This window comes from Momordica charantia (assembly GCF_013281855.1).
Source record: "Momordica charantia cultivar OHB3-1 chromosome 10 unlocalized genomic scaffold, Mcharantia_2.0 BLBB01000010.1, whole genome shotgun sequence".
In the NCBI taxonomy this organism is placed as follows: Eukaryota; Viridiplantae; Streptophyta; class Magnoliopsida; order Cucurbitales; family Cucurbitaceae; genus Momordica; species Momordica charantia.
The window spans coordinates 3,731,439-3,757,089 of NW_028275158.1; the positions used below are offsets into that span (position 1 = coordinate 3,731,439).

General features: G+C 35.7%; 1 protein-coding gene across 3 annotated transcripts in view; it reads right to left on the reverse strand.

The window, feature by feature from the left end:
- The window catches only part of LOC111008194 (DExH-box ATP-dependent RNA helicase DExH7, chloroplastic), a 41,539-nt gene continuing 15,888 nt past the window's right edge, over window positions 1-25,651 (reverse strand). For 2 of the 3 annotated variants that reach the window (XM_022280804.2, XM_088119081.1), the window contains 22 exons: window positions 25,145-25,245; window positions 23,950-24,007; window positions 22,351-22,416; window positions 21,024-21,106; window positions 20,693-20,876; window positions 19,847-19,993; window positions 19,651-19,752; window positions 19,427-19,579; window positions 17,319-17,423; window positions 11,694-11,834; window positions 11,495-11,584; window positions 11,218-11,274; window positions 9,730-9,813; window positions 9,106-9,204; window positions 8,850-8,990; window positions 8,417-8,487; window positions 5,354-5,423; window positions 3,856-3,948; window positions 2,786-2,998; window positions 2,195-2,287; window positions 948-1,070; window positions 1-373 (listed from right to left, as the gene is read on the reverse strand). In XM_022280804.2, coding sequence (XP_022136496.1) covers window positions 296-373; window positions 948-1,070; window positions 2,195-2,287; window positions 2,786-2,998; window positions 3,856-3,948; window positions 5,354-5,423; window positions 8,417-8,487; window positions 8,850-8,990; window positions 9,106-9,204; window positions 9,730-9,813; window positions 11,218-11,274; window positions 11,495-11,584; window positions 11,694-11,834; window positions 17,319-17,423; window positions 19,427-19,579; window positions 19,651-19,752; window positions 19,847-19,993; window positions 20,693-20,876; window positions 21,024-21,106; window positions 22,351-22,416; window positions 23,950-24,007; window positions 25,145-25,245 — 2,352 coding nt within the window. In that variant the 3' untranslated portion in view covers window positions 1-295. Of the gene's footprint in view, window positions 374-947; window positions 1,071-2,194; window positions 2,288-2,785; window positions 2,999-3,855; window positions 3,949-5,353; window positions 5,424-8,416; window positions 8,488-8,849; window positions 8,991-9,105; window positions 9,205-9,729; window positions 9,814-11,217; window positions 11,275-11,494; window positions 11,585-11,693; window positions 11,835-17,318; window positions 17,424-19,426; window positions 19,580-19,650; window positions 19,753-19,846; window positions 19,994-20,692; window positions 20,877-21,023; window positions 21,107-22,350; window positions 22,417-23,949; window positions 24,008-25,144; window positions 25,246-25,651 lie in introns of those variants that run through there. The other variant, XM_022280805.2, reaches the window with a different exon arrangement.

The window sequence follows — 25,651 nt, forward strand, 5'->3', positions numbered from 1 at the left end:
TGATAAAAAACTAATATTATCTCATAGAAAAAAATTTCATTGGCAACCCAATGAATAGAAACATGTAATAATACATAATACAAATACATGATAATTGATGATAAGAAAAATTCCCTCTTCTAAATTTAGTTTCAACATCAACAACTTCATATATAGAAAGTGGAAGTGATGATCAACCCTATAAAATTAACTGGTTCCTCATCTGCCTTATGAAGCAATCCATTATATTTCACTAGCATGGTACCACTCATCTTGATTCAGCTATTATAGGTAGAATTACTTGAATGTTGCTACGCTATGTTAGGGGTTTGTCTTCTTCTAACAACAAACGAACTATCGACTTCAGAACTGCATTATTGACAATAATAGAAGTCTGCAAAGGCAAAAAAGAAAAAGAAAAATAAAGATAATATTTCTACTAGAAGAAAATAGATTTCATGTAGCAGTAGATGTAGAAAGCAAAAAACAGAATAAGAAAACTTGTTAATTGCTAAGGTGGCTGCTAAGAGCTTCAGTATTGACTAATCAAAATATAACATGTAGCATTCAAAGTAAAACATTATCATATTGAATAATTTTTCTACTTCTTGACCGTCTCTTTCCATTTTGTGCCATTATGTACAAGAACCGCTGTTTGTAAAATTTACTTTATTTAGATCTTAGATGGTCTAAAACTTAAAAGTGAAGGTAGTGACTAAATTTCTTAGAACTCAAGGAAACAATTGTACAACCTATAGAATAGAACCTGTTCAAGTAAGGTCGTGGTAGTGACTAAATTTCTCTGCATGACAATTTTTATTGTGCTTTCTGAATGAGTTATACTAAGAGAAATCCAGAAAGCTTCAATATGGAATAAAACACGAGTATGACTTGAGAAGCAGAACCAGAGTCATGAAGTTTAATCAACTCATATGAAGATAAGAGCGCACAGATAAGATTGAAGGTACCTCTGGTCTTCTAATCAGATCCTTCAGAATAGAATGGAGGGTCAATCTCAGTTCTTTAAAGAGTACAGCAATTTGGGCCGGTGCAGTCAATTTCAGCCATCCATCTATAATGACGATGCCACTCTGATGCAACAAAGTATGAAACCAGAAGAACACGAGTCAAGGGGTATTACAATTTTTGGATGATACTAAAGGTTAATATCTCGTAAAAAAGCAAACACTTGCCACAAATGAGATAAGTAATCACCTGCAAATCTACTATACACTATGCTATCAAATCAACCGCAACCAAAGGATTAAAGGAAATCTTTAGGACCTAATTTATTAATCGCATAAGTATTTTATGCATTAGAGGAAACAAAAGGTATTGCCAATCATTCAGATGAACCTTCACATGTCGGTTTCTTCAACACTTATCTCTCCCTCATCCCTAAACAGATTCTACTATGATGGTAGACACTAGTGAGATAAGTTTTGGAAATACTTGGGTTCTGCATGATTAGGCAGGAGGATCAGGAAATAAATACATAACTGTGACATAATTGCATGTTATCAGTGAAAATGCAACAAGACCCTTCCTTTTTTGGGATTATGAGGGTTAGGACAGCCATATGACAAACGCTTGACTGAATGTCACATTAAGTTGATAACTCTTGGACTTGATCATGAAGAGTCGAGCATTCCGTAGGACTTGACTGATAATGAGGCAAATTTAGGGAGAGTGTAGAACCTAATATGAAGTCAATTTGATGTCACATATCGACTGAAAAAGGTAAACCAGCGGTCGGTCCAACGAGATTTTTAAACTCATTCAATAGCAATCTTAAAGGCTCATTATCAGACAACTTTGGTTCAAACTGTGGCCTTCCGGAAACAGTTTGCGGGAGAGCCCGTGCCTCTTGAAGGACTTGAGATTATTGTAATTAACTTCTTATAATAATACTATTTTCTGTTAATTTCCATTTCAGTTCTGGTTCCAATAAAAGTAGTCTTTTCAATTCCTCAGTCATGAGATCATGGAATATGTGGCATTGCAGTGGCAGTACCAGGAAACATCTTTTCTTAAATACTCGGAAATTGGCAAATAGAGTATGCTGTAAAATTTACTATGTCTAAGCAGAAAAAGGTCACGGTTAAGTTGCGTACAACTTAGTCAACAACGTACTTCTGCATTTTCCCCACTACATTAGTTTACAATGAATCTAACTGCTGCAAGAACAAAGAAAAAGGTAAATAGGAAGCGATACCTGATGCTGAATGTTAATGGACCCACCAAATAATAAGATGGAGTAGGGAGAAACAACAGTAGCATCTCGGATAAAGACTTTATTGGTTTCTACCTGCAAATTTTTTTATACAGGTAACAGTCATGGCCAGAGAAGAAATTACTATTATTCAATTAATCATGGAAATGTTCAATGTTTCTTTTAAAGGTGCACAATTTTATCACTTAACCTACCAATTATTTCTAAACATGGAACATAGTTAAGAAAACAAGCTTTGATATTATTGCATACTCCTTTCATAATGCAACCACCCCTCCCGTCCTCACAATGCCACTTTCAGTGGTTCCTCCCCTCAACCCTCCAGCCAATCACAATTTTCCAATAAATTAACCCAGTATTTCATGATTTTTTTTGGTACTTCTTCACGTTTTCTGATTGTTAGATACGGAGATGGACATGGCTTGTGAGAGAGATGTTAGACTTTGTCAAGTTTTTGAACTATAGTGTACACAGAATTATATTCCATACATATTTATATCTCTGTATATAAGAAAACAGAAAAATTATTAATACTGGGTTGTAGGAGGAATAAATTGAAAAAGGGTCACAAACCTTTTCAAGGAACGTAAGGAAGGGATACTGAAATGCTTTTAGGTTACTGTTGACAGAAGAAGGGTGTATATGTACTTCTCTTCTTCCATCGTACAAGACTGGACGAGCTGTAGTTGCAGAACCAGAGGATCGTCCAAGGCTACTAAGAGCTGCTTCAGTGATTCCTTCTTCGCCAGCAGCTATGTTGGGATATAGTCCTGCACATAATACTGCCTGCAAGAGTATTTAGACTATCTATATTTTTTAATCTATAGAGGTTCTTTATTCTCAAGGTTGAACATAATATATTTAAAACATACTGTGTTAATTAATCAACAAAAAAGAAGTCTACATTATTACAATGGACAGTAGTTTCTAGGAAGTTAACACAAAACTAGATGGTTCAGAAAGGGAAATCCATTCTGTATCTTTACCCTTAGGTACGTTAAGTATAACATGGTGGCGAAGAAACTATCCTTTGCATAAGCAATACTTTGTTTAATGATCATCAAGATGACATTTGATTTTATACTGGGCACAGTTTAAAAAGTTGAAAAAGCAAGATCAAGTTTTGCATGTAAACTTCCAGAAAAGGCACCATTCCATATAAAAAATTGTACTACTTTTAATACTTTCTATGATCAAAGTAAACAAATCAGTAATATTTTTTATGCAGAACATACAAAGCTTACCAAGAAGTACAGATATAAACTATGACCATCCTTAAAGTCCAGTAAGGAAGGAATTTTTAATCATTTCAAAAGAGAAAACCTATCGAAAGTCTTAGGATGAATAAACCACCACTCAACCCAAAAGCTTAAGCTGATGGGTTGGATAAATTTAATTCATTTATAGATATCTCAACACTCCCCCTCACTTGTGGGTTTGGAAAATAACATCAAGACCCAACAAGTGAAAATCAATATAAATGGGGAGGAAACAACAATGCAGGGATTTGAACACAGGACCTCCCGCTCTGACACCATCTTAAGGATGAATAAACCACCACTCAACCCAAAAGCTTAAGCTGATGGGTTGGGTAAATTTAATTCATTTACGGATATCTCAACAGAAAGACATAAAATAGTTACCTTTACAATGGATGGATGATCTGAATTTACATTGAATGGTTGGGATGAATCTGAAAACCAGCCATCAAGGTCCTCCTTCCTTTTTCTATCAAACTGAGACAAGAAGAATATTTTATTCTCAGAAGAGAATACTTGAAACTGCTGAAGTATGAAATTTTGACACTCATCCTCGATGATTAAATATATGACTGTTTCAGCTTACAATATGCCACTCTAGCATTTAACCACAACAAAAAAGAAGCAATAAGTAATAGCCTCCATTTTCCTGTTCTGTTCAATGAAAAACCTCAGTAGTGTTTTAGCAATCAAAAAGAGGGTAACTATTCTGAACTTTAAGATTATAATGCTTTGAAGTGTTAAGGCAATAAGAAGTACAGAAATGTTAGACAAATTCATTTAATAGTATCAGTTCAAAAAAGGTCATTTAATGGTAAAATATTATTTGAATTCAACAAGTATCCCTGGGGGTCAAGATATTTCCTTGTAGCACTATGATACTTATGCTAGGCTTTAAGATGAATCATTCTATCCAGATTCAGGATGATTTCATCAGTTCTCTTCCAGGTAAATTGTCGGAGAGGTTTCTATAAGAGGATTTTTTTTAAGGAGTTTGCCGGACGAGGAATGCACAGAAGGTGCCAGAACTCTATTATTGTATTGGTAGGTCATGCATATCATTTTTTGTTTCAGCTTCTGCTCAGCCCTTGATAGAAGAAACATTCTCTTAAATTGTTATTTTCTTCAAACTACAGAGTCTAAAAAATTTTGTACCATGAGCTATCCAAAGGAAAATATGTTCCTCACCAAATATGGTACTTCACGTGACATTGCTTTGTCTGTTTGTGAACATAAGAATTTTGAAGATGTTAAAAGAAGTATGGATTAAAGCAATGGATAAAGAATTGCTACTATTGAATAAATAGAAACATGGAAGCTTCAAGATTTGACTCCAGGGAAAGTAGTTGGCTTAACATGGACGTGCATAACTTGATACAAGGAAGATGGCTACATTCAAAACCAAAGTATGATTGGTCCCAAAAGGCTACCCCCAACAGTTTGAAGTAGACTCTAATGAGACTTTTACACCAATTGCACTCATTAAGATTATAAGAATTGTTCTTGCTTTAGGAGCTCAAATTGAAGTTGGATGTATATCAGCTTGGTGTCAAATTTGCATTTTTACATGACAAATTGGAAGAAGTTAATGAAAAACAGCCACAATGATATTCTGTGAAAGGTAAAGAAGAAATGTGCACGGTAGTACGGGTCAATGCATTCACCAGTTTACTATTGCCGAGTCAGGACATTTGGGTTAAGGAAACAATTTTGCCCCGCATTATGTGAATCCAATTCCTGGTTCTCCATAATTTGTTGAGAGACAACGATCATGTTTTTGTGAAAGTCCATTCTCACGTTTTGTTTTGTTTGATTTAAGAGGTTCTTGCACACAATTTCTTGGTAAACTTCTGCAATTGTGGAGGTAACCTAAATAACTTACACTAGACTTTTTAGGAAGATCAACAAGCCCAATGTCTGCTAACAATGTCCCAAACTGTACCCTCATGTCCCTGAAAATAATGTGGAAACATGAGAAAAAAAGAAAAAAAAAAATTGAACAGAGAAATTATCAAACAACTAGATGTTGACTGCAAATAGCCAAATACTGATTAGTGCATTATTGCTCGTTCAAATGGAGATGCAGTAGGTTTGGCAAGCAAATATATGTTATTTTTAGAAGTACTAAATGATATCTGCTATGCAATAGTATATTCCATTTAAACATCTACCATGTTATAAATTTATAATATTCACTGGAAGCCTATCTGGCCTGGGTTCCGTGCAATTAAGCTGCTCATCATGCTTTTCCTTTTTTGATAAGAAACAATTTCATTGATGGACGAAATTACAAAGAGAGGGGTAATCCCACCAAAAACCAAAGGAGTTACAGAAAACTTCTCCAATTGGATAATAAAGAGCTTAAACTATAAGAATGAAAATAGTGTGTTGATCTACACCAAGACATAGCATGAAAAGTAATGTTATCGAAAAGGGTGATGAAAGGCAGATTTTTGTCCAGGAATAGTAGATGGTTCCTTTCAAAAAATCCAAAGAAAAGCTCGAATGAAGTGCTTCCACATAATCTCTTTAGCTTTCTTGAAAGGGTGACCCACAAGAACTAAAGACAGTAAATCTTGTATGTCAAAAGGGAGGGCGGTAGACCAGTCAAATGCATGGAGAATCAAATTCCAAAAGTCCATGGCTAGGGAGCATGTGCGAAAAAGGTGGGAGGGCGATTCCCCCTCTTTTTTGCATAGAATACACCAATGTGGTGAGAGAACCATGAAGGGTAATTTTCGTTGTAGCTTATCTGAGGTGTTGATGCCCCTGTGAGTGAGCTCCCATATGAAAAACTTGGTTTTTTTGGGGTAGTTTTCTTGCCAAATGGCTTTGGCAAGAGTTGAGTGCAAGAGGGATCTCTTTGGAGCCATGTCAGTGAGAAGAGTCTTGATAGAAAAGGATCCATTCCTGTCTAATGGCCAAACCCATGAGTCATCACCTTCATGGAGAGAGGTGGAAACCAAATGATGGTATAGAGTTGCCCAATCTGTAATTTCCTCCTCCTTTAAAAAACGTCTGTAGCCTATGTCCCAGAAATTGAAGATGGGTTTCCAAATTTCTTTGACAGAAGCTGATTTCCGAAGAGATAGGGAGAAGAGGCGGGGGAAGGTTGAGGCCAATGGGGGATCAAACAGCCAAGGATCAAGCCAGAAAGAAGTAGATGCTCCATTTCTCACCTTGGAGGATATTCTGTCAAAAATGAGATACCTCTGCTTGTAGATATTCCTCCAAGGACCATGGGCCAGAAAAATAGATTTTGATCCAGGTTTGGTGTTGAAAGCTTCAGCTGTATATTTTGCCACAATGACTCTTCTCCAAAGGGCATGTTTTTCGAATCTAAAGCGCCAAATCCATTTAGCAAGGAGAGCACGATTCTTGTCTTTCAAGCAGTGTAGACCGAGACCTCCTTGTTCAATAGGACTCAAGACTTTCTCCCATTTGACGAGGTGCATCGATGATGAATCATTACCCCCCTCCAAAGAAAGTTTCTGTGAAGCTTCTCAATGTCTTTAGCAACCCTGTTAGGCATGGCAAAAAGAGAGAGATAGTAAGTAGGAAGGTTAGAAAGAGTAGCTTGAATCAGCGTGTGTCGACCCCCTTTAGTGATGGAGTGATGCCATAAATGTAGTCGCCTTTCAATTTTCTCAGTAACAGGGGCCCAAAAAGCAACGGTGTTAGGAGATGCATTAAGAGGGAGACCCAAGTATGAGTTTGGCCAAGATCCAACCTTACAACCATATGAAGCAGCAATAGTATTGAGCCGATCCTCTTCGATATTAAGGCCGAGGATCTCCAATTTGGTAAGGTTTATGTTTAAACCCGATGCGTCCTCGAAGGTCTTAATAATCTGAAAAATATTATTGATGGCTTCATCCTCATCAATGGAGAAGAGAAGAGTGTCATCGGCAAATTGGAGGTGGTAGATGTGAAGAAGTTCGGTTCCCAAAGAGAAGCCCTTTATTGATCCCGAATCAGCAGCTTGAGTGAGGAGGCGACTAAGACAATCAACCACTAAAATGAAGAGAAAAGGTGAGAGAGGGTCACCTTGCCTAAGGCCTCGAGTTGCTTGGATTTTACCTCTTGGTCTCTCATTGATGATGATAGAGAAATTGGTATTTGATATGCATCCTTTAATCCATTTTCTCCATGTAGATCCAAAACCTTTTGCACAAAGGATATCGTCGAGGAAGTCCCAATCCACTTTGTCAAAAGCCTTCTCTATATCAAGTTTGATAATCACTTTGTTTCTTCCGTTTCCATTCTTCTACAATTTCATTGGCAATGAGGGAAGCATCAAGGATTTGTCGTCCTTCCACAAAAGCTGATTGTTGTTCCGAGATGGTGGATGGAAGGACCGTTTTAAGTCTTGAAGAAAGCACTCGAGCCACAATTTTGGAGACAAGTGGTGAGGCTAATGGGCAGCATTTAAGCTCTCATAAGGAGGTGCTTTGGATTAGTACAATGCTTTTGTAGAAATCGACTGGCTATGAGATAACATCTCTCAGATCTAAATACAATTGAAATTACTCTCAGAACTTTGTGACCAATTGGAGATCCTTTTTGTAACTCCATAAACGTCTGCATATTTTTCCTTTGAATCATATTCAGTTTGTTATAAAACCAAAACTATTAACTTCTCCCATCTATTTATCTCCTGTTCGTGACCAGTAAAAATTGTAATACTTGAAAAGGAAAGGCACTTGGGAGAAGTTTGACAATGAAGCACCGGACCCTTGATGAACTGAATAAAGGTTGAACATAACCTATATGCACACCTCTCAATATCGACAAATATTCCATCATAAAAGAAAATCTCTAATGATAAGATGCATATTATATAATTCCTTAGAAGATGAAGATGAAGATGAAAACCATTAGCACGTTTGCAGTTCAACCAACCTGATTCAAGTTATTGTCAAATATCATACGTGAGAGATTGTACCTTATCATGTACATCACCGAACTGCTTAAGAAGTATGATTTGCAGAACTGCACAGCAGCCTTGGATCCTTTCTGCAAGAATCAAAATATCATGAGATAACATCAATCTATGTGGAAATACCAATTCAAGAACCGCAGGAAATCTGTATTTGACTCATAGCCTCAAAAATTAGGAAACAGCCTGGAAACCTGCTAAGATTTACCCCCTAGCTTATAAATTAGGGTTGTATCATTCAGAATGAACAACACAAAAGAATTATCAACAATTTCCTGTAGTAATTGACTCATTCGAGTCACCAACCACTCACCAAGCACAAAAGAAAATGAATTTTTATTCTAAACTTTAGCTTCCTCAATGTACTATGAAGTAGAGGTCCAATGAGGAGAGTTGGCATGAGAGTTCAAACTAAGAGGTAGACTACGAGATAACTAACCTGATGCAAAATTTTTTCCCATTTTTTGTATGCAGTCACCATAATCAGGTGGTCTGATTGCTTGTCATTGCCACATGAATCACCCGAACCATTTACCTCATCAGACAAAAGAGCCAATTTAGCTCGTTCAACATTCTGCCTCTGGAAAATATTGAAACACTAGTATTTATTTAGCGGATTTTTTTTGTTAATGTTGATAGTTGAACAGACAAGTTAGGAGAACATTAAGGAATCCAGTAACTATAGACAATAGGACCTCATCTTTTGGATAAATAAATGGAGACTTGTAGCTCAGAAATGCTGAAATTGAGAGAATTGAAGACAGGCAACCAAAAATTCCACCATATAGCATCATCTGCAGTCATAAAGAATAGATAACAGTGAGCCAAGCCCAACTTTCATGCTGTGAACGATATACGCTTCAACAAGGACATGCATCAGCATACACAGAGACGGGTATAATAGAGAAAGAGAAAACAAAACAGGAAGGAAAATTAACAGTGTGCTTTTACAAGTTACTTCGTACAAGTTGGATGTACAACCTCCTAAACTTATTCCAGCTGATACACTTCCAGCAGTTCATTGATGTCAAGGCTCTCTCTAAATTCCCATTATTAAATAAGAGAGAACCTAAAATTATGAGTCATGAGCGTAGAACATCAATATTACACAAAGAAAGTGATAACATTTTGAAAAAATAACTTCAGACGTAAGACCATACATACAAGCATTATAGAGTAATACATCAACAGGAAATTTCGCCAAGCCCTAAAGCTTAAGCAGATGAGTTACGGTAAATTTAATATCCAAGAAGTGTTCTTTCTTCTTTTCTCAATATTATTCATATATTCTAGGACAAGATAAATTATTGAATGCATACCTTCCCAATCAATACATCAACAGGTAATTTTGCCAAATGTTGTCCAAGAGGAGTCAATTCTTCATTGCCTTCAAGAGCCCCAACCTAAAAATTAGACGATTGGGAGCACAAGATATCATTCTTCTCCACATATATATTATGTAATGCTCAATAAGGGGGAAAATCATATTTGTGCATGGTAATGCATGAACAAAGTGATTCAAAACAAGTTCAGAAAAAAGGTACACCAAATATCTCTGATGTGGCATTCCCCAGAAAAATCATTCTCATGCATAGCGTTTGGCAGTTTATTTTAGGCTCATAATATGGGCTGGATTCTGTGGCTTAATTCAAGGCAATGCTATTATTTGAGAATATTGGTTAGAAGGAAATAGAAGTGTTGTTTTAAATATCACAAGGAATGTAGATGCACTTTGAAAATTTACAGTTTTTTTTTAAGGTTTCCCTTACATCAATAATTTCAAACATTTTTGCACTTATTCCCTTTCAATATTGTTTCCAATTGGAGAATACTTATGTAACTCCAAGACCAGGAGGTTCCTCTCCCTATTCGTGTACATTTCATCTCATCATCAATGAACTGGAATCCCGCTTCTTATTATGAAATGTGAATTGAATACATCGTGCAATAGAAATTACGTAAACATCAGAAAAAAGATATGCACTTGGTTATATAGGAGATTAGGGGTGAGCAAAATAATCTAAAAACCGATACGACATAAACGGTCCGATCGGTGTCGGTTTATAACATTAAAAACTGAAAATTGTTTGGCCGGTTTTGGTAGGAAACTTTTTCCGATCAAACTGACTGACTTTAAGTACATTATTAAAAAAAAAAAAGAATACAGCAGACTCAATGCAGTTTGCAAAGTTCGAGAATACAGCCACGCTGGTTTTCTCAAGGTAGTATAACTATTATTTTTTTAATTTTTATTTCTTCTCTCTATTTTCTGTGACCTTTCTTTTCCCTTCTTTTTTTTTTTTGTACTTTTTCTCTTTGTCTCCATTTCCCTTTCTTTCTTCCTAGAGTTCTTTCTCCCATTCCTCTTCCTCTTCATCTCTCTTTCCCTCGTCTCTTCCTCTTCATCTTCATTTTCATCTCTCTGTCTCTGTCTCTTCATCTTCTTTATTTTTGTTGTTCAATATTAGTTCTTTCCGAAAAGAAGATGAAGTTCAAGGAAGCTTCACTTTCTTTTAATCTCAAGAAGTTTTTTTTGTTGTTATTTTTCTTTTTCTCTCCATCTCTCAAGGTTCTTTCTCTCTGTCTCACTTGCATCTTCATCTCGTGTTGGTTTCAACTAAAACCGACCAACTGATCGTATAGTTGGTTGGTCGATGTTGCAGAAACTTTCAAAACCGACAGGTCGGTTGTCAATGTTGGTTTGAATCCAAAACCTATAGGAGATGCACCAAAAAGAAAAGAAAAAAAAACCCTAAAAAAAGTTCATTACAAGGAGAGATAATTAATGGCCATAAAGATAATTGTACCTCATATAATAATGATATTGCTGATGCCATCGCCTCTTCTCGAGGAGGCTCCAAAGCCTGAAAGAGAAAATATTTGAGCACTATAAAATAGACAATATCCTACAACCTAGGATTTTATATCCTCCGAGTTTCCTTGTCAACCAAATGTAGTAGGGTCAGACGGTTGGCCCGTGAATAGTCGAGGTGCACGTAAGCTGGCCCGGACACACAGATATTAAAAAAGGAAAAGAAAAAAAAGACAATATCGTCGAAGGAGTAAGAGGTACGGAATAATCACCTTCGATAAAAACGGCCTTATGTAACCCAGAGAAAGTAGCTTAATCTGTAAACATAACTCCACCAAGGGCATCCGGAGCATCTCAGGGACCTAAGATCATTAAGAAAGAGCCCGTCAAAGTACAAGACATACAGAGGAGCATAAGTTTCATAACAGCAATGACTAAATTTTAAAAGCAAACTTTGCTACAGACAAGTACCTGAAAGGGGCGCATCAGCTTTTCGTATCTGTGACGTGTGTATAAACAAAAGCAAGTACCAGGTCTCACACGTCCAGCTCTTCCTCTCCGCTGTCTTGCATTTGCTTGAGAAATCCAATCCTCAACCATGCTTGATAATTTCTAATACGATCAATTCAAAGATAATAATCAACAAAAGACTAGAATTACTAATAATAAACCAACAATATGAAGAAGGCCAGATAACTTCATGGTAAATGCAGCTTCAATTTTTTTTTATATTTTAATAGGAAAAAGACATTATTTAATGCCATCTTGAACTGATAGTTCTACCTCTCCCACATAACCAGTTAATTTTTTAATCTAATTGTGTACAGATATGCCTTTTTATCTCTCCTGTATAGTTTTTTACCACTAGGTTTAATAATATTATCATGTTCCTCTTTGAAGATTAGATTTGCTCTTAAGTAGTTGTAGTTAGATTACATACATTTGTAATTGTATTATAAGAAGCTCATATGATTAAGATAATATTAATAAAGATTCAGATTTTTCTCTTTAGTAATCATTGTAGGTTGCCTTCTTGGAATCCAAGCCTGTCAAGGGCTTGCTTTGTTGCCATTGGGCACCAACTCAATGATTTAAACAAGAGAAGTTGTATTCAAAGTGTTTGATGAACCTTTTTTTAAAAATCAAAATATTCTACTCTACTTCAAAATTTCCTCCCTTAGTTTCCATTGTGCACCATGGTTAAAATTAGCAAAAAATAATGCTGTGCAAAGGTTGTCCTTTAGCTTGTCATTCACTTATTAGTGAATAAATAAATAGCAATAAGATGAAAAATCATGAAATCTGTTGGATTTATCAATATTTGTGTAAATATTAGTTGTCAATATTAGTTGTCAATATTTAGTCTTTATTGTTGATATTCAGTCTTTATGGTGTTTATTACTTTCCTTGTTTGTAGTAGGTCATTCTCCTATATAAGAAGACCTAAGTTACATGTTTGAATCATGGAGTATATTTTTTACTCTCTCAAATTAACATGGTATCAGAGCTTAGGAAGTAAACCCTAACTCTCAAAACCCTAGCCATCATCAAAAATACCAAACCCTAATTTTAAAACCCTAGCCGTCAATCAAAACCCTAGCTGTCAATCAAAACCCTAGCTGTCAATCAAAACCCTAGCTGTCAATCAAAATCCTAGCCGGCATCCATTCCTCCTTCCGGTAAGTCTACCTCCGACGAACTCCCCACGGCAACGCAACTGTTGCCGTCGATCCGTCGTCCTCACCGTCGATCTGCACCGGTGACATCCGCACAGATCCGCCGCTACTCCCATCCGCGACGCAACCTGTAGTTCGCTGGTCTCCGTCATCCGCACAGATCCACCGCGCCGTGACCCCTCATCAGTCGACCTCCGCGTCCCTTCGTCTGGTATTCGCGATCGCCCATCTCTGCCTGGCGCACATCCTCGCCGTCTTCGATCCGCCAGCACTCTTGTCGGTCGCCATCTTCTGCTCACATCGACCTCTTCTGCTCGCATATCTCACCGCCGCCTCTGTAATCCCCGTCAATCCTGTCTGTCAGAGATTTTCTAAGTATTGCATTGTTCAGGGCTTTGGTTCAAATTGGCTCGAGTTGGTTCATCTGCCATAACTTATTCTGACTTGGTTCGACTCTCCTGGTTATGGTTATCTCCTTTCTAATATCAATTTGTGGCCTGATTTGATTTGGTTAATTACTATCTGGTGGTGTGATTCTGTTGTCAGTTTTTGTTCAGGCAAAGTTGTTCATGACAAGTTGTTTATTTAAAATGGTCCAAATCTCAACTGACAATGGTAGAGAAATGTTTGGTGATAGTCGTGGTGACTCAAGTATAGAGCAAATTCATCAAATCCTAAAATTGCTATTCTCCAATTTACCTTCTAATAACTCATGTGTATCCTTGACAGAAACAGATATTTATTCTAAGGCTTTCTCGTGTAGTAACTCATCTCCATGGATTATAGATTCTGGAGCTTCTGATCATATGACAAGTTCTTCTAATCTCTTTGAATCATACCTTCCTTCATATTCCAATGAAAAAGTTAGAATTCCAGATGGCAGTTTTTCTTCTGTTGCAGGCAAAGGAACCATTAAATTGACTGAGACAATTTCGTTACAGTCTGTCCTTCATGTTCCAAAATTAGCATGTAATCTTTTATCTGTCAACCAACTTTCTAAAGATTCTAACTGTCGTGTTACTTTCTTTGAATCCCATTGTATTTTTCAGGATCAGAACTCGGAGATGATAATTGGCTGCAGTAGGATGATTGATGGTCTCTACTACTTTGATGAAGGTACCTTTAGTAATAAAATAACTCAGGGTCTTAGTAGTATTAGTTCTCTTTCTGTTAGGGAACAAATTATGCTTTGGCATCGTAGACTAGGACATCCCAGTTTTTTCTATTTAAAATATCTGTTTCCAAAGTTATTTAAGGGAATTGATTGATCATCTTTTAATTGTGAAAGTTGTTTTTTAGCAAAAAATCATCGTTCCACATATTTTCCAAAACCTTATAAAGCTTTCAAACCATTTTACTTAATTCACAGTGATGTTTGGGGTCCTTCTAAAATCAGTACTCATAGTGGAAGAAGATGGTTTATTACTTTCATTGACGATCATACTCGCCTGTCTTGGGTTTATTTAATGTCAAAAAAATCTGAGGTGAAAGACATTTTAAAAAACTTTTATGAGATGATTGAAACTCAATTTCAAACAAAAATTTGTACTTTACATTCTGATAATGGAACCGAGTATTTTAATGAGTTTTTGGGAAATTTTTTGAAAGAAAAAGGTATGGTTCATCAGTCTACTTCTCGAGATACTCCTCAACAAAATGGGATTGCTGAAAGAAAAAATAGGCATTTACTTGAAGTAGCACGTGCTATAATGTTTTCTATGCATGTTCCAAAATATTTATGGGGGGAAGCGATTCTCACAGCGACCTACCTAATAAATAGGATGCCTACTAAAGTTTTAAATTTCAAAACTCCCATTGAGTCATTTAAAAATATTTTTCCAACATCCCACATATATTCTGATCTACCTCTCAAAGTTTTTGGGTGTACTACTTACGTTCACACACCTAGTCATTTCAGGTAGAAACTTGACCCTTGCACTATTAAATGTGTTTTCTTAGGCTATGCTTCAGGTCAAAAAGGTTACAAATGTTTTGATCCTCAGACAAAAAAAAAATTTTGTGAGTATGGACGTGTCTTTCTTAGAAAATCAACCATATTTTACCCAAAATTCTCTTCAGGGGGAGAAAATGAATTTGGAAGATAATTTTTGGGATATTTCTGTTCCCCTTCCTAGTCCTACCTATTTGGATTTTACTAGTCCTTCGATGCCAAGCATAGAAACTATCCAATCAGGGGGAGAAATACTACAAAACGATTTTGCGAATCCTAGTTCTGAGTTAAAGTTTTATACTAGAAGGAAATTCAATCAGAGGAACCAAGATCAAATAGTAACTCCTTCACAAAGCCAATCTGAAACTCCGAGAAATGAAACTGAACTGTCTGATAATCTTCCCTCTTCAACATTGTCTGGTAATCCCTCTTCTTCAAATTTTCAAAATAATTCACCTGTTGTCTCTGACCTTGATGTTCCCATAGCCATTAGAAAAGGTGTTCGAAGTTGTACCAAATATCCTATTTCGAACTACATTTCATATGAAAAACTATCAAATAGTCATGAGGCCTTCACATCTAGGATAACTAATTTGTTTGTTCCAAGGAATATACATGAAGCTTTAGAAAATCCAAATTGGAAACTAGCTGTCATGCTGGAGATGAATGCTCTAAAGCAAAACAGTACTTGGGAGATAGTAGAATTGCCAAAGGATAAGAAACCAGTGGGATGTAAATGGGTGTTTACCGTAAAATGTAATGCAGATGGTAGCATCGAGAGATACAAGGCTAGATTGGTAGCTAAAGGCTTCACACAAACCTACGGGATAGATTATCAGGAAACGTTTGCTCCTGTTGCAAAAATTAACTCTATTAGAGTTCTTTTGTCTCTTGCAGTTAATTCAAATTGGCCTCTCCACCAGCTTGATGTGAAAAATGCTTTTCTCAATGGCAACCTTGAGGAAGAAGTTTTTATGGATTTGCCACCAGGTTTTGAAAAAGAACTCGGTTGGAATAAAATCTGCAGATTAAAGAAATCTCTCTATGGCCTCAAACAGTCTCCTAGAGCTTGGTTCGAACGATTTGGAAAAGTCATATCGAGTTATGGATTTCTCCAGAGTCAAGCTGACCATACTATATTTTATAAACACTCTAAGAATAATAAAATCTCAATTCTGATTGTCTATGTAGATGATATTATTCTCACTGGTGATGATGAAGCAGGACTAGCTGGTCTTAAGAAAAATCTGGCAAGTGAGTTTCAAATCAAGGACCTGGGAACATTAAAATATTTTCTAGGAATGGAATTCGCAAGATCAAAGAAAGGTATATTCGTTAATCAAAGAAAATATGTTCTTGACTTACTTGGAGAAACAGGATTGCTTGGTTGCAGGATCGCAGAAACTCCTATTGAACCTAACTTGAAACTACAAGCAGCAAACGCAGAAGAACTAAAGGATAGAGAGCAATACCAGAGACTCGTGGGAAGATTAATTTATCTATCACATACACGACCAGATATTGCATTTGCTGTAAGTATGGTAAGTCAATTCATGCATGCACCTGGACCAACTCATTTTGAAGCTGTCTATAGAATCTTGAGATATTTGAAGGGAACTCCTGGAAAAGGTATTTTATTCGAAAAGAATAACCACTTCCAAGTAGAAGTTTATACTGATGCAGATTGGGCTGGAAGTACTACCGACAGAAGGTCTACTTCTGGTTACTGTTCCTTTGTTGGAGGAAACCTAGTTACATGGAGGAGCAAAACACAAAATGTAGTGGCCAGGAGTAGTGCTGAAGCAGAGTTTAGAGCATTGGCTCATGGAATTTGTGAAGGTATAGGGATCAAAAGGATACTTGAAGAATTGAAGATTCCTCAGCCGACACCTATACGAATTTATTGTGACAATAAGTCTGCCATATCTATAGCTCATAATCCAGTGCTACATGACCGAACCAAACATATCGAGGTGGACAAACATTTTATTAAAGAGAAGATTGATGCAGGTACAATATGTATCCCTTATCTTTCGACAACAGAGCAAATTGCCGATGTTTTAACCAAGGGACTTCCAAAGAAACAATTCGACAATTTAATCAGCAAGCTGGCTATGGATGACATCTTCAAACCATCTTGAGGGGGAGTGTTGGATTTATCAATATTTGTGTAAATATTAGGTGTCAATATTAGTTGTCAATATTAGTTGTCAATATTTAGTCTTTATTGTTGATATTCAGTCTTTATGGTGTTTATTACTTTCCTTGTTTGTAGTAGGTCATTCTCCTATATAAGAAGACCTAAGTTACTCGTTTGAATCATGGAGTATATTTTTTACTCTCTCAAATTAACAAAATCATAATTTCTGAAAATGGCAACTGCAGGCAAAAATTTATGAATATATTATAGGGGGCATGCGACCTCCATCCAATTGTAAAAATGGTTATGGTAATACAGGAAGAATAGACCTTCTGAGGATTGTAACGGTTCTCTTTATGCCTTCCACAGTCTATCACATAAACCACATCATCAATTGTTATACTGGTCTCTGCAATGTTCGTGGCTATTATAACCTGAATTCCAAAAATATTTCATAATCATCAACATAAACACCATACATGAAAGCATTAAAGAGCAGAAGAAAAGGTGGGTCAAACCAAGTTCAAAAGTACAAGAATAAGCAAAACTGAACAAATAGATTCAGCTTCTGTGGACATTTTACTACTAAATTACTAATATTCCTTCCATGGCATTGCTTCCTTCGATGTGCTCATTGTGTTGTATTGCCAGTGAAGATCAAATTCAGATTTTCTATCATTTCCCCTATACTCATTTTTGCTGGCATTCTCTGTTTCATTGTTTCAACATGCAATGGGTATTTGACAACTATGTCCAAAAGAATATTTTTCAGCTTTTATGTGGTCCTATCCTTCCTCTAAAAGCTAAGTTGATTCAAATCAATCTGGTTAAAGCTACTCCATCAGAAATCTGGTTTGAAAGAAATCAACGGATCTTTGAAGAAATTTGGCATTCTCTCTTTCATTGTTTCAACATGCAATGGGTATTTGGCTGTCAATCTAGTTAAGTTGATCAATGTAACTATATTGCAATATCAAATGAGAAATTACAATATCAATAACATTTTGAGAGGGTCATCTCTCTCCAAGTCGCATACTGGACTATCTCTCTCCAAGTCGTAAACTGGACTATTCTCCAAAATTATGTATTTATGTGTTAATATTAGTTCTTAATATTTAGTCTTTATTGTCTAGTTTTTTCCTTAGATTGTAAGAGTCTTTCTCCTATATAAGTATATAGGAGCCCTAGTTGTACATATTTGAATATTGCTGAATATTTTTATTCTCTCAAAATTAAGATGGTATCAAAGACGGAAAAAAAAAAATTCCCTAGTCATCTCTAGAAACCCTAGCTGCTGCTCACAGATAAAGGAGTTTGTTTTCCCTAGCTGCCGCTCACGGATAAAGGATTTTGTGTTTCTATCCTCCACATTCCCTAACTCCCTCTGTTTATAACCAGCCCTCCAACCAACTCGCCAAGCAATTACAATTATGCCATTACTAATACTCTAGTTACACTCTAATATATTCCATATTAATGTTGTAACATTCTCCCTTGACTATCATTGGTAGTCTTACTTTTCTTGATCTTTTTATAAATTTATCCCGTCGTCCTAACAAATACAAAATTGTATTAATAAATCAGAGATCCTGTTGAAAGATACAAGCAAAAAGAGTCATACTACAACCATCATGATTCATGGGTGACTCTTTGGTCCAAGGGGACTAGGGTTAATTAAGAGGGAATGGGTTTAAACCCATGATGGCCACCTACCTTAGGAATTAGTAATTCCTACTTGTTTCCCGATACAAAATGTTGTAGGGTCAGGCGGTTGCCCCGTGAGATTATTCGAGGTGCGCATAAGCTGGACCGGACATTCACGGATATATAAAAAAAAGGGCCATACTACTCGAGGATGATGACAGTCTTCCAAGAAGTCTAAAATAATATAAGACTTTAGTGTGTATATATACAAATAAACAAAAAACTAGGGGTGTATATAAAATTTTGACAAACCAATCAAACTGACATGAGTTGGTTGGTCTCGACCGACATGGTCGAAGCAGCAGGAATGAAACACTTCCCTCTTATAAGACTTGAGTGGAAGTGAGGAGAGGGAAGTGTGTCAGTATCATCAAGCTGGTGAATGGATGTTTTTCCATTCACATCGAACCATTTAGACTTCTAGAGAAGATATCAGCTCTTAATGATTAGTGGGAGTCCATCAACTCTCTCTCTCAAATAGCAATGCAGAAAGGTGTAAATTTAATGACAATGTTTTTATCTGTAGTCCGTGTTTAATGCAGTTAAGTCGCAAAAAATCATGAATATTATTGATTGTTCAACATTGTCACAGTAGAATTTCATAGGCCACGACCAAGTGAACTTTAGGTCCTTCACTTGATAGGATGCTTACAAAATAGAGCAATGAACCGTCTTGAACAAAATAAAAAAACAAAGTATGTAGAAGTAGGCTCCTGCATGTTACAAAACTTGCCTTGCGGATGCCATAAGGAGGCCTTAAAAACACCTTTTTCTGATCAGTAGATGCAATGGATGAATGCAAAGGAAGAATCCAATCAGAAGCTTGTCCACCAAATTGGTATGAAGCAGCTAATCTATCATACAACAAGTGAATTTCTGACACTCCCTGTAGTGCGCAATAGTGAGGTAACTAATTCTTTAAGTGAAAAATAAAATATACAGTTAACAATAACTTACTGGCAAGAAAACAAGTATGGCTCCCTCATCAAAAGTTTTATCCACATGTATCACTAAATCTTCGAGAAGATCATAATCAATAACATGTTCATTTAATCGTTCCTGCAGAACAAAATAATTGGATCTTTTATCACTGAATTCAAAAGTGGAACCGGAGACAAATATGCTATGAATACTTCATGTCAAAGGAAATTACCAGATTTTTCTGTGTCTCCTCACTGTATGATTGATAAAAATCTGAAATGTAGTAGGGATTCGTACAGGCTTCAGAAAGTAAAGCATCATCACCCCATGCAGATAATATAAGGTTTTTCTTTCCTCTTCGATCATTGACTGGAGCACCCTGAAGATTTTTATGATACAAGGGTTAGAAATTTAAATCATGGTAATCAAGATAGTTTACAATAGGCAAATGGGTAGTTACATCAGTAACGGGGGTTTTACATGCCATAATGTAGTAAAAGTCTGATTTGAATCAAGAGGTTAACATCCCTTAAAATAAACAAGCGGTTGATGTCAAGGTGTGGGAGGAGCTATGATGGTACATTCCTCTGATGACACAATACGATAGAAGTGCTTATGGTCATCATTTGATATAAACAGTTAGCAATCTGGAGCAGATAATATGGAAGATGTCTACCACATAATAAAATATACTGATTACCATTGTTAAAATGAATTGATACTTCCGTAAAAAAAATGAATTGATAATTAATAAGTTTTTTTTAAATGTATATTTCCAATTATTTTTTTAGAAAGATACTTTAATCATAATTATTTTATAAAAATACATGCAAATATTTTAGAAAATAAAGTAATCTATTAAAATTTCCCTAGGAAACACCCATGATATGTAGACTTGGGGAGGAATTATTCCATGTAGGAATATTTAGGACCAAAAGTATATTTTGAAATAAAAAAAGAACAAATAATTTCATCAGGACTCAATAGGTACTCCTGATGCCAGGTTTGCAGAAATTAGTGTTGTAAAGAAAAAACTGTGGTACTGTCCTAATAGTAGAGGAACCATGTTTCTAAATACCTTTTTGCCGCTTGATATTTCATATCTTATGGCAGAAGCGGAATCTGAAGCAAGGTGATACCCAGTACTTTCATAGATATCTTCAAGAAAGTAAGTGGTCACGGGATGCATCCGACCCTCTGCAGTGATTACAGGGCAGTTGCCAAAATATCCTGAGAAAAGGTTTGAATCAACTGTTGCTGACCTGAGAATCAAAAGGATTAAAAATTGAAGAGCAATACTGAAGCTCTAGATATCACAAACTTGTATTTTCTATCCATAACTAATTAGCAGACTAGAGAAATAATTATAAAAAAAAATAGCAGACTAGATATAAAATGTGCAAACATACATAAGAATAACCTTCAGGGGGGATGAACTGTCAGTAGAACGTTTCTCAATCAGATTCTTCAAAACAACTAAGAGAAAATCACCCTGTAGAAAATGAAGTATCATGTCAACTATTGTTTTATCTTCCAAGATTCGATACTAGAAATCCATGCTTTTTAGACAAGAGACAGAACTTTCATTCAGTATAAGGACCCAAATAAAGAAAGAGGCAGGGGAAAATAAGACACCAATCCTCTAATTTCATAAGATCCTTAGGCTTTTCTCAAAAATCCTTGTGTTTCTCTCTTTCCAGAATTCCTAGGGGGCATTTAGGATGCATGTTCAATATTTAAGCTTGGGGATGTTAAGCCTAGGGGTTTAAGAAGAGGGTTTACTAAGTATGGGTTTAAGAAATCCATGTTTCAAGTGTAGGTTTAGGAAGTCCAGGCTAAGAAAAATTGTGTGAGGGAGTGGGATTTAGAATAGTATATAAGGGGTACTGTTGAAACTCAGAGTTTAAGAAACCTGTGTTTGAAGTGTAGGTTTATGAAGTCCTGCTAAGAAAAGTTGTGTGAGGAGGTGGAATTTAGAGCATTATATTAGGTCACTGTTGAATTCATGGGTTTGTCCAAAAAACCTCAGGCTTAAAAATCCATGGAATAAACATGAATTTGACATCTTGAGCACAACCCACCCAAATTCAGAATTTCACCCAAAACACAAGGTCTTTGCTAGAGGTTCTGGATTGCATCTTGAACTCAAGGACAAGTACCTTGTAAGGGGAAGACTTGATTGAGTGAAAATGGATCTTTGTATTTTAGTAATTTGAGTAGTCTGATTTTAAAAATGTTAGTTATTATTGGTTCTTTGCTGAGTAGTCTACAGCTTTGTTAATGAGTTAAGACAATTGTTGGTTAGCTGACAAAATCTAGTTTTTTTTTTTTTTTTGGAAGAAACAATTTATTGATGATGTAAAATTACAAAATCTATCAATCTCCAATTTTGTTTGATATTGAATAAAGAATTTCTTGAATAATCTTGTAGGCTAGGTTCATCATTATCACACTCAGAAAATTGCTGGTTCTTTCATGCCATGATGCAATCATGAAAAGTCGAGACTTCGTTAGAGTAAGAGAACTGATGAAGCACCACTAAGTGAAGGTTTAAAATCTCTCTAAATCTACTTAGAATAAATGAATGGAACAAAATATACATCAGGAAAAACATATCACTCCATAAAAAAAGAAACATCCCTGCATGAACACCAAGAAATTACGGTCTGAATCAATTATGTCTTGGTAATCAAATAAGTCAATAGATAAACAAGACTAGAGCCAATACCAACTCACCAGCAGAGATCGCTCATGTACTTCATCAACGATGATATGAGTGATACCGGTCAAAGTTTCATCTCCCTGCAACTCAAAAAATTATAATTATACTTGGTAGCATAAAAACTTTAAAAAATAGATAATAATTATACAAATTACAATGATACTCAAATATCTTTATTAATAACCAAAATGACCAGCAAAAATGATCTTATATTTTCGGTTAAATAATAAGTTTGGTCCTTGAACTTTCAAGATTGTGTTTAATAAGGCTTCATACGTTAAAAGACTTTTAATAAGTCTTTTTTTTTCTTTCTAACAAGAAACCAACTTTTCATTGCTTATTGAAAAATTACAAAAGTGCTTAAAAGATAACAACAGTAAGACTATCTAAAAACAAAAGCTTCCTATGAAGAACAAATAGTGCTAACAGAGTAGTCCTTAAAAAAATGAAAAAAAAAAAGATGAGAAATCGAACACCATCGAGATACTTTGAACATAGCTAATTCAAAACACTCAAGTCAATCCCTTCTCTTGTCTTCAAAGATTCTTTGGTTTCTTTCCAACTAAATTTCCGAAAGTATAGCTTCAATCGCATTTGCGCATAATAGTCGAGCTGTTGGAGGAATAAAAGGCCCAAACAGAAGCTGCATGACATTTTCTTTTATCGAACTTGAGAAAACCCATGATAAGTTGAAAAGGAGAAGTAAACTCTCCCAACACTTGGTTGCAAAGGGGCAGAAGAAGAAGACGTGGACTTGCCATGGATTTAAAATAGATCTTCTAAATTCTCAATTGTGTCTAATGGGTCCTTGTCATGAATTTCATCAGAACTCTTATCACTCTCAAACTTTCAAATAGATTTCTAAACTTCGTGGTGACATGTTAGTTCGGAACATTACTTTCACCCACAACTCCACTCATTCCCAACCCATCCATCTCAACTCTCATCAATCTCAAGCTCTCAAATATACCAAATTTAGTCTTAATTACTTTTATTTGAATATTTTCATTAAACATGGGAAATTTAAAGATATTGTCGCTTGAGTAGAAGAAAACAAATATTTAATTTGTTTCCCAATTTTACCATGTGGTCTAAAACATTCATAGTTGCTACCCTCAAATACATCTCCCCTTCGAAATTAGACCCATACTTAGTCTTTCTTGATTCCAAGCTTGTCGAGCTTCGCAAAGAACGGGAGTCGATGTTAGAAGAGCACTATAGAAGAGTGTTGGAGATTCAAGCTGATTGGGAAAGAGTAAAAGCTGAAATTTAATGCAAATTCTCTCAAGATCTCAATATCTTTTTTCCAGATGTTAAAGACGTCGGTGGAGTTGCTGGCGAGCCTGAGGCTAAAGATTCTTAAAGTTAAAGATCATTGCATCTTGATGGATTGTGTTGCTAGTAGTTAGCTTGGTCTTATTGGCTTTTATTGTTCATATATAGCTCCTAGTTGGACCTCTGTTCTATTTTGTTTTCTTTTCTCTTTTTCTCTCTCCTTCGGGAGATTGTATCCTTAGACTTTTTCTTCTTTCATTTATCAATGAAAATTTGTTTCTTGTTTAAAAAAAAAAAAATAGTATGTCATTGTGAATAAAGAAATAAGATAGCCTGACCACAATTTGTCTCAGAAGGATGCCCGTCGTACAAAATAGAAGTTTTGTATGTTCATTCCTACAACAAAAAGTAGATAATAATAATAAATATAAAAAAAAACACTAATTGATGTGAGGAAATTAGATAAAATCGAGGAACAAAATATTAAAGTGACATGACATTGAATTATCCTACTTGGTGGCCACCTAGTTCCTTTGGTTATTAGAAGCTTTAGTTCTTTTGAAATTCTTTCTAGGGTTAGGATACTTTTGGAGGCTATATAAAGCCCATTTCCCTTCATGTAGACAAATTATGATTAATGAAAAGTTACGCCTTGCACTTTTAGTAGCCCAGAGTTCCACTACTTCACAATTTCATGTTATTTGAGTTGCATGTCTAGAACACTCGAGTAGGCTTGATCAACCTTCTTATAGAGTGTTCGCAAATTTTGTATCAAGAAGCTCATTTTCTTGCCTCTTGATCTTTGATCTAAGACAATCCTACATCTAACTCACCCTTACGGTGGGTTCATATTGAAGGAGCGTTCTAGGATTTGAAGATCAGGGAATTCATATGAACTTGCTAATTTTGAGAGTATAAAGAAGATGGAGAGGTAATACAAAGGAAAAGTAAGAACCATGTAAACCAACATGATTCACCTACCTTTTCAGATAAGGACGTTTTTTACACTTTTATATGGGATCCCAATAGCGCAAAACCCACACACTTTTGGAAGGAAAATAAATATGTCCAAAAAAAGGAGACACGGAGAAAACACATTTTGAAAGGGTAAAGAACACCCTGGTCAGGTGTATAAAAGGTGCATGAGAATGATTTATTCTCAAACCCAAACTTAAATCTTATTCCACATGAGGAAATATATCACCCTTCCCCACGCCTATTCCCATTCCCATTCTCATCCCTTCATTACAAATGGCCCCCATGTACTAATACTATTTCTCTAATAGTTTTTCTTTATTATTTTTTTATTTTTATCTTGAACAGTTATTTTGAAAGTATGCTTTTGTTTCTATTTCTAGAAAAAAATCTATTGATTAATTTCAACAAAAGATAATGTCAATGGCGAAAACTATAAATGAGGGCAAAAGAAATTATCGATATTGTATGAAATGCTATAGCCACATTAAGGGCTTAGATAAAGTAGAAATTATGTAAACTTAAAGAATCCACAAGTTTATGAAAGCATATGGACACCTTGCACTGTCTAGACGAACATGATAACCAACCAAAGAGCCATTTGTACCCGGGGAAGGCTCACTACGTTCATCAGAAACTCTTTCGGCAACAGAAATAGCCTACAAGATTAGCATCATAATGTTGGACACAAAAGTTAAGATTTTCAAAGTACCACGAAGAAATGTAAAACTAGCAATCAAAAGACCCTTCCATGCTTGGAGGAAAAAGAAAAATGGTCCCAGCATGCTTGCAATATCAAAATCCTAACATGGTTGACAAGCAAGGACAGGCTATAAGTAAATATGAGGAAGAAAAACCAACCATAAGTGCATCACATATAGTAAGGAGAGCTAAACTGAAATTTGACCCAGCTATAATTTGACATTTTCCCCTCACTAGTTAACTAATGTATTTAAAATCCTTAATAAAATCAAAAGGGAAAGAAAAAAAAGAAGCAAAAAGTATTTGAGTCTTCTAAGAAACCTATAAAACTCTTCAATTGAAGAGTCTGTATCATGTTATAAA